This window comes from Panicum virgatum, chromosome 3K (assembly GCF_016808335.1).
Source record: "Panicum virgatum strain AP13 chromosome 3K, P.virgatum_v5, whole genome shotgun sequence".
In the NCBI taxonomy this organism is placed as follows: Eukaryota; Viridiplantae; Streptophyta; class Magnoliopsida; order Poales; family Poaceae; genus Panicum; species Panicum virgatum.
Window position 1 is genome coordinate 17,325,109 of NC_053138.1, and position 9,494 is coordinate 17,334,602.

A 9,494-nucleotide genomic window follows, 5' to 3' on the forward strand; every position below is an offset into this window, starting at 1 on the left:
GTGGCGAGCCAGGGCACGTACGCCCCCGCGCCCAGCCGGTCAGGACTAACGAACCCAGGGCACATGCGTGGCTGGGGAGCGCCCTGTTCGGGGGAGGAAGGAGATTCAGAGTTTCAGACACAACAGAAACCAGTGGAACTGTAACATAAGTTACTGAAGTATTTTTACAAGTCTTCTTCCGGAATTACAGAATACGGAATAGGTCCAAGTCTTGTTTAGTTCTCTTCAAAATTTCAAAACTTTATAAGATTCCCCATCACATTGAATCTTTTAACGCATGCATGAAGTATTAAATGTAGCTAAATAAAATAACTAATTACACAGTTTGTCTATAATTTGCGAGACGAATCTTTTGAGCCTAATTAACCCATGGCGGGACAATAATTATCAAATACAAACGAAAGTGCTACAGTGCTTTACACCCAAACCTTTATGCCCCAATCATTTTGTGTTGCCTGATCAACTGACACTTGACACCGTATCATACTCCAGACAGAATGTACACTGAACAGTTACAGCACCACGAGGTAAAAAAAAAAGAAAAAGAAGGAAAATAGAAGAGTTCGTGAAGGCCCTATCAGATTCATATGAAGTTTATTGTCAGAACTTGGCAAATTACGCGTGCACCTGGACTGTTCTCGGGATTACTTTGGCTTTTGACAACGGAAGATTTAGTTGGCCGTTACTAACATGAGGGGCTTGCAAAAATGTGCTGCTGCTTTACAGGAAGTAAGTCGTAGCTAATGTTCACAGTAACAAAAGCAGGCTTGTAAAAGTTCCTGCTCCTGCAGTCCCTCTGTGTTGTTCTTTGCAAATTCTGGCATTTCTCTCTTCCTCGATTTCCTCAAGTTCTTTTGGAAGACATTGATCTCCAGTAGCAATCGCGAGAAATGGTGAACCGACCAATCATTCGATCAGAACGCTTTTGCCGTCAATCTTCATCTGTTGGATTTGGATCTGTTCTGGCCTTCTTTCTAATACTCACCTTCTCATGTTCAGTGTTCTCTTTTTATTCTGAGTCGCTGTCCATATCGTGCATAGCTTTCAGTCCCCTGGGGCGCTGCAAAATCAGGTAAAATATCAGGTGACTGAATTCCTTCATGAGTACTTCAGGAGTATGGTATAGGATTGTGGCGTTGAGCTGCAGTCTGAAGTTGATATTGACATTCGAGTCCACCCACCTTCTTGGAAACCTTCTTCTCTCGGACTTCATATCTTTCCAGAGTTAAGTCACAAAGCCACGTTCCCGGGCAGACAAACTGCAAAGGATGAAGAGAATTCAGGCAGGAATAACAGAATGGTGACTATTCTAATATGCACCTCAAGACATACGTGGAAAATAGTAGACATCAAAATTTTCTTAGGCGTAATTCCAAGCATGCTTGACCACAATAAATAGCACGGTAACATATTAGAAATGGAAATAAACTGAGATAGGAAAACAAATACGGCCCAATAGCCACTGCATATTAGCTAATTAGTACAACAATTGCAATGGTATCACGACATCAAGACTAGCAAATTAGTTCTGCCGTTTCAAATAAGGGTTCTTTCTGATAGTACCTAGTAGGGACCAACAGCGTCAGAGCAACTCATCAACCATTGAGGGGGACAACCAGGGAGCATCAGCTTTTAAACAAAATTATTTGCTTCGGACAGAAGCATGCTGTGGTGTTATAGATGCTTCTGGCAAGCAAATTAAATCTCCAGCTATAAGAAAGGAGGAGTCCATCGAATGCTAGTATTTTATTTGCAGGCCTCCTAGGTGGCCCATGTGACCTGATGCCCAGCATGGCTATATCTATTAAATAAAGTGTATCCAAAATGATTTACAGCCCTGGTAGATCCTTGCATTCAAGGGATAACCTAAAGTTTGGAATAGATTACTGTTCTTTTAAACAAATAGGTAGAAAGAGATTACTACTGTCTCCTAGTATTTTGAAATTTTGAGTTAGGAATATCTCTGCATGAAGCAAGGTATTCTTATTTATTATCCATTCCAGTGGACTGCAATATAGAATCCTATGCGCATTGATGTGAACTGAACACAATCAAACTAAAATAAATTATTCAAATTGAAAGTTAATATGCGAGGGTCATACATTGACAGTTCTCTGGATGACTTTGGCTCTTTTCTTGGGTCTTTGAGGCAACTTGGATCCTTTGAAAGCCAGAAAATCCTCTTCCTTTTCCCTGTTTGACAGGGCTATTGCAAACTTTGGCCAGATGGATCCCTCACTCCCTGATGAAGAGCCTTTCTTGTCATCTGGAAGGGTCTGTGGAACTCCGTTGTTGTTGCTACCTCTACCAGGGCGTTCCCTGTCTGGTGAAGCAACCGTGTGGATGCTGTTGTTCTGTTGTTGCTGTGCTGGCGATTTCATGGTTGCAAATTCTTCCGAGTTCCTACAAATTCAGAAACAACATATAGATTAGAAAAGATTCAGAAGAATGCCTAATTAGTTTCAATCTACCAAGCAAAAAGCATCCTGTTGCTCATATGTAAGGTCTAGCAAAAAGAACATGATAAAGGTATGGGATACACAACAAACACAATCACTCATGTTCTAATAATGGAAAGGTCCATGAACCTACCTTCAAGATATATTAATTCGAATACGATTCAATGACACCGCGCGCGCTTTTCACAATTTTTTTTGTATTTTTAAATGAAAAGAAGGCGCGGATTACGCAATATGGATTTATAGCAGTTTTGCAGTCTGCTGGCACGAAACAGGGACATTCCAATGGTTACATTTCAAAAAATGAGAATCGAATGCTAGATTTTAACACTCATGAAATTAACTTCAACAGATTATTAAAATTCTGAAATAGGGAGAAGACAAAAAATCATGATTCACCTCCAATTTAGGGGAAAGGGGCAGTATAGAATGCAAAAACTTCCACCAATTACCTATATCAACGCTTAATTCTGTCCAGGCAAGAAACTATGAATTCAAGGAGAACAGGAAAAGGGAGAGCGATGAATGAGCAAGTCCTCACCATCCACTTTACGTGTGGTGGTAACTGATTTGAGATAAAATTGGTGTTTCTTCTGAATCCAAAATTAGTCAAAAAATATAGTTCATATGGTGCGACCTCAGAGTCCAAAGATAGCAAAAAGTACTGAACATTTAGCCATCAAAGAACATCTATCATAGTGCTGAACATCTATCTCTTGACACCAGTCTCATCTCGTAGCTCTTTTTTCATAACTAGTTCCAGTGGAAGCAAAATCACAGATCAGTTTGAGAAAAGTGTACCAGCAAAAAGGACAGGTAAGTCATGTGATGCAGAAAGCAAACTGAAAAGTAAGCTAGAATTCCTGAAAATTTAGAGAATAAATTCAAATACAGATAATTCAGCTGGATTGATCAAAGATGGAGACAACACTAATCTGCTGGTCCTTAAACTCCAGAAAACAACTCAACTTGAATGATACAGAAACAAGACGAGATAAATCAAGCAACACTTTATTATTTCGCTAATTCAGTGTTAGTAACTAAAATCAGGCTCTCTGTTGTAAGCATTAGTTCCTTTCAGTCTTTCAGGGACTTAATTTGAGTGACACGAAGAACCAACCAATATCACAGTTAACAAGACAGATTACTACCTCCCCCAATAATATAAATCAAGATTCAAACGGGGTAAAGAACTAGCAAAATCTAGCATGTAGCATCCACACACCGAATTCCGCAATATTGGACATGACTAGTCCATACTTCTGGAAGAAAATAAAGCTGGACCAATCAACACCACAAGCCAATCAATGCCATCAAGCAATCATGCTTCCCCAACTGAACCAAAAACATCACTTCTTTGCCTAACATGCAGGCCCCTCTACAAAAAAGGGGGGCAAGTCTGCTATTTTCAGTTCTTCAGGAAAAAGACAGACCACATCTTCGTATTATCTGTCCACCGTTCGTTCAAATTGAATCTCTTCAAATCGAAACTAAACCAGCTCAGGCCTCTGCTCTTCGGATCGATGGACGATGGCACGTGCCCAAGAAGACATCACGTGACAGCCAGTTGTTGCTTTACCAGTTTACCCAATAGCCCTAAAATGGGCACTAGTTTAACCAGTAGCCACCAAACCAAAGCAATCAGAGAGCACACGCAACTCGCACATCGACACCACGACCGATAAAAAATTTCAGAGAAGAGCACAAAAGGCACGGACCTGAGGACGCGATGATGAGCATGGCCGGTTCGGTGGTGCTGCGCGGCCGCCACTGCTGCCGCCGCGGCAGCGCGGCGCTGGCCGATGGCGGCCTTCTCGGCGGCCGCCGTGGCGGCGGCCTCGACGTCGCGACGTTGCACCTTGACGCAGCGCAGGCGCTTCCGGTTGCCCCACTGTAACAGCAGGTCGCGCTCCGCCGCGGTGCCCCTGCTGCCACCGCGCGAGGAGCCCCGCGTGTGGTAGTGGTTTCTCCCCTCTTTTTCCATTTCCCGACGGGCTATCTTTAAGAAAAAAAATCCCGACGGGCTGTAATTCCAGTGTAGAAGGTATGAAATCACAGTGAAACTGGAATAATGATAACGTAAATTGAATGAAAAAATGCTGAAAAAAAAAGAAACTCAGATCAGCTAAAAAAAAGAGAGAATCTCAAAGATCACAGAAGAAGTCGTCCAATTTAATTATCTGCATGGATTTTATGCAAAACCAACTGGAGGAGGATAAACTGAAAGGTAGGAGACTGATTGAATTGTGATGAGTCGTCAAGACATGGACAAATCTCTGTTTAATTTCTTCCCATTTCTCAAAAAAAAAAAACTTAATCCAAAAGCTTTTTCGAAACGGATAAGTGATTCACTGACCGATCAATTTTTGTGATAAACGGGATGACAGCTGAAATCTAACTCAACTTAAACCGACTGATCAAATCAATCTAACTCAACAAAACCGACTGATCAAATCAACAAGGGAAAGCTGGGGAAAAATAGTGAGCTTGTTTCTTGGAAAGAAATTGGTGAGCTACTGGTTTTCTGATTGGACCCATGTCAAACCAGGAAAAGTTAAAAGAAATCGAATTAGAATAAAAATGTAACTGAGATCAATAGAACTCATTTACTCAAGAGTGGTGTTGAAGAAAACAAACAATCAATCAAATGTAAATTCTGGGCACTGTGCTGTATTGTACCCAATTTTTCGTTATTGCAAATTCAACAATTTGAGATAGCGACAACAAATCAGGATAAGCACAAGAAAGACACAATAAGCAAGGAAGAGATCAACTCGCATAAGGGGAAAAGAGACTGAAATGTGCAAACTTTACGGTTGTATGATATAGAACGCCAACAAAAAAACAGGGGAAAACGGAGGAGATCCAAAACAACAACCAAACACCTCCTGATTCCGGCTCCTCATCCAACCGTCCCACCAAGCAACACCAAATGAAACAATTAAAGGAATCCCACCTCGCAGACAAGCAGCAAAACGATTGTTCAGTAAAATCGCTCGATCCGAATCAGTTTAACTCCCGAGTTCCAATCACGGGAATCAAAAGTCAAACAGCTCAGATGGCGCTCGATCATAGCGCAAACTGATTCAGGTCATGCCTAAATGCAGCTCCGGAGGAATTGAATTCAAATAATCCACTTCAGATATACTCGCAGTTCATGAGGGATCTCGCAAGCACAGAACCAGAGGAATCCCAGCACAGGAAGAAAAGCGCAGGCAGAATAGAATCCCAGAAAGAGAAAAGGGGGGCGGATCGTTCCGATCAATTAACCGCCCATGAAGAACCTTACAAATCGAGAATTCAAACAAATCACAAGTAGCAACTCATAAAAATTAAAAGGTAAACTTGCCATCGGAGCGCGAACCTCCCAGCTCCAATCCGAGCCAAAATTACCGCTGGAAACAGCAAACAATCGGGGGGAAAGAGCAAAAGGAACCGCAGTTCGGCGAACTGGGAGGAGCAGTACCTGAAAACACCGCGCGCGCGTCCGCGCCCCTCCAATTCACCTTCCGGGACTAGTAATCCTCCGCTTCTCTTCTCCACCAGGAGAAATACAGATCAAGCAGAGGGATGGATTCTTCGAGGCAGAGGTTTCGCGGTAAACGGAATCGGAGGAAATTCCGGACGCCCCCTGTGCCCCGTGTTCCTCCCTCCTCTTCCTCTCTGGAAACCAGGTGAGGAAGCCAGGTGAGGAGGGAGAGGAAGGCGGCCTTGGCATTTTATATGCCGCCTCCGTTCTCCCCCGCTCCTGACCCCTCGGGGACTCCAGAACCGAATCCTATCAGCGGAGCAACGGGCCAACCCCAGCCGTCGATCTCCAGGTGGACTGCCTGGATCGTCCCAGCTCGTCACTCTTCCCTGATGTGAAATTCCCAGCTTTTTTTTAAGGTGATGTCCAGCACTCCAGTTGTTACGCGAGGGACCTTGATAGCATGTATATGTCGTGGAAGGTACATAAGCCATCAATTTTTAAAGTCTATTGGTCCAATTAGCTGGTGCAATCATATTTACCATTTTAATAGAATTCACTTACATTTTCTATAAACAAGTTCAACATCTGACTTCAAAATATTGGAATTGTAAATACCAAATGTTGAAATTGAAAGAATGGAATGTTGGAAATACTAATTTGAAATGTTGAAGGCGCTTCTCCGGCGAGGTCGACGCGCGGTGGCGCGGGTCCGCTCGGAGCGGCGGCTGCACGGGCGGGCAAGCGGCGGCCGGCAAGCTTGGCACGCGGCGGCGCGGGTCCGCTCGGAGCGGCGGCGGCACGGGCGGGCAAGTGGCAGCCGGCAAGCTTGGCACGCGGCGGCGGCGCGAGCAGGCAACGGCAGCCGGCGAGCTCGACACGCTGCGGCCGGTGAGCTCGGCGCGTGCGGGCAGCAGCGGCGCGCTCGCGCGGGATGGCGGCGACGGGGAGGGAGGCGGTGCCGATGAGGTCGGAGCCCAAGGGGTCGACGTCCCGGACGTGGAAGTCGAGGCGGGCGGCGCGGTGCGCGAGCGGGAGCAGGAAGCAGGCCTCCCACCTCGGCGCCTCCGAGTTGCAGGAGTTGCAGAAGACGTAGGTGCGCGCCAGCATCGCGGCAGGGGGCCCGGGCACCACGACGGCGGCGTAGGGGTCCGAGGTCGGGAGACGCGGTGGCCGTGCGGCTGGCGTTTGCGGCGGCGACTGGTGTCGTCGTCCGGCACGGAGCGGCTGGGGCGCGCCGCCATCGGCGCCGCCGGTGCTCGCGCGGAGCAGCAGCGACGACGGGTCAGCGCGCGGCGGCATGGAGGCGCGGGGCATAGGAGGCACGGCGGCGGGGCAGAGAGGGCCGCAGGTGGTGCCTGCGAGGGGTCAGCGGCGGGGGCACGAGAGGGAGGCGCGTGTGAGAGATGGTGAGGTTTAGGGTTTGGATGTGTTGATCCAACGGTTCTAAATGGTTGCACGAATCTCAAATACTGGAAGATGGGTAAGAAAATATCTACCGGAAGATATATAGGATTGGTCACCTTGATATGCCTTGAGCCGGGCCAGTGTCCAGTGGGCCAGCCCCAATTACTTTCTTTGACGCTTTGACCAGGCTGAAAAACGTTGACCGCGGCCCAGTTTTCCAATGAAAAACGTAATTCAAAAGTTGATGCTAAAAAGATAATCCTACTAGCTGATATGTACTGCAAGTCTGCAAGAAACGATGGTGCGGGTCAACCTTTCAAAAGAAGATACATTTCTAACATCTGTCTAAAAAACAACAACATTTGCATTAGAAGCATGTTCCTTGAGATAGACAATACACTTCTGAACCATGTTGCACCTGATTTACGATTGCACGTTTCCAAAAACAAGATTCTTCTTGTCCTCGCATCCTCCGCAAGCGAGTGAATTGCACTCCTACACGGAATGCAGATAGTACATACAGAGAATCATGTATGGTAAATAAAAGGACGCTCAAAACTGTTTGTTGTTCCGTTTCAATTTTTTTCCGTTTCAAAAAAAAACTGTTTGTTGTCAGAACAAACATTATATTCTTCTTCCAGATTGGTGACATGCCAGTCTAAAAAGTGAACCAAATGGCAGTGCCTACTGCGCCAGTGTGAATAATAGTGAAAACCTTCTGCCAATGTAGGAATTGGAACCTATTTTATCCCCAATGTACAAGCAGATCATTGCAAACTTTGGTGATTATTTTGCTCCTTTCCATAATTCTGCAATGCGAGAGACATGATAATTAGCATCCAAAACGATTGCAAATTATAGCACGAACACACACCATCATAGAGCAGCAGTCCAAAACACAGAACTTGTTTTCTACAACCATAACAAGAAACCAGAACAACGATATGAAACTAAAACCAGTTCAGTTCTGATGCTAGTGTTATCCATAAGCATAAGTAGAGACCATTAGGTCACACGGTACAGCCATGCATTTTTACAATAACAATATCTCATGATTATTCGCGGTATCTATGATAAGTTACATACTCAAAAAGCACCATCAAAAATTTATAATTTTTCAATTTTGAATACACATATACCAGAATATACTGGTGAACCTCAAACCAAAAGGAAAGAACCAGTGGTCCAATGCAAAGTCCTGAATGATGGAATGACTATCAATTGTGTAGCATTAATTACCCACGACACACCACACCACAACTGACCTCATTTCGCGTGATGGATTACATCTTGTGTCTAGAATCATAAGGACGATACATGACTGAAAATAAGACAAACCAATTCTTAACTTAATGTCAACAAGTATAAAAGAATATTAGGGAATAACAATAATAAATGATGATATTGCTTCATCATGAACAGTTGCATCTGCTGCAACACTGTAAAGCAAGTGAATTGCCCTCTTGAAAGAACATATCCCCGATCTTTCAAAAAAAGATAAGAAAGAAAGAACATATCTCCAGAGAGGCAACTTATCAGTCTTTAAGATCGCAAACAAATGTCAGATATGATGGTACATCATGTAGAGGAAGGGAATTCCTTTTTAGAATGAACACTTCTTTAAGTCATTTTTCACAAGTGACAACAAACACGTGATTGCAAATTGAAGACTGCATATGAACCCAACATGACGTATGGATCTTGCTAATTTTATTGTGGTTCTATCAACTCATACTTCAGGCTATTCTGTATGGATGTGCTGAGATGAAAACTAAAGAAATCCACCTATTACATAAAAACAATGATGTCAGAACTTTAAAATAGTACAAGAAAAACTTTATTTTACAGAGCCACTGCAGTGCAAGATGCATTCTTCAGTAACCCGTAGTGAACCACGGAAGACATGTTCTGTTGAAATAAATGGTAAACCTCATATATCTTTCTTCACATAATACAGACTGGAGCTGACTTGACAAATAACACAAAACAGAAGCCAAGTGATTACAATATACAAGGACATTGCCGGTTCTTGAGTTAGTGTTTACCCCATAAGAACAATAAGGATGACATTGCTTCATCATGACAAAGACATATGCAAATGAAAGTTATGATTTGGAACAGTATATTAGACTCGCGATGAGGCAATTGAATTGCACTCC

General features: G+C 44.0%; 1 protein-coding gene across 2 annotated transcripts; it reads right to left on the reverse strand.

Annotated features, from left to right (window-relative positions):
• Window positions 1-350: 350 nt before the first annotated feature.
• Window positions 351-6,161, reverse strand: LOC120697977. Of its 2 annotated transcripts, none has more exons than XM_039981377.1 (5): window positions 5,926-6,161; window positions 4,178-4,458; window positions 2,103-2,403; window positions 1,182-1,259; window positions 351-1,060 (listed from the first exon to the last, which is right to left on the reverse strand). In XM_039981377.1, the coding sequence occupies exons 2-5, from the start codon at window positions 4,441-4,443 to the stop codon at window positions 1,010-1,012; spliced, it is 696 nt and encodes a 231-aa protein (XP_039837311.1). In that variant the 5' UTR covers window positions 4,444-4,458; window positions 5,926-6,161; the 3' UTR covers window positions 351-1,009. The 2 variants fall into 2 exon arrangements, with proteins under 2 accessions (XP_039837311.1, XP_039837312.1); XM_039981378.1 differs by having other exon boundaries at window positions 4,178-4,483.
• Window positions 6,162-9,494: the final 3,333 nt, after the last annotated feature.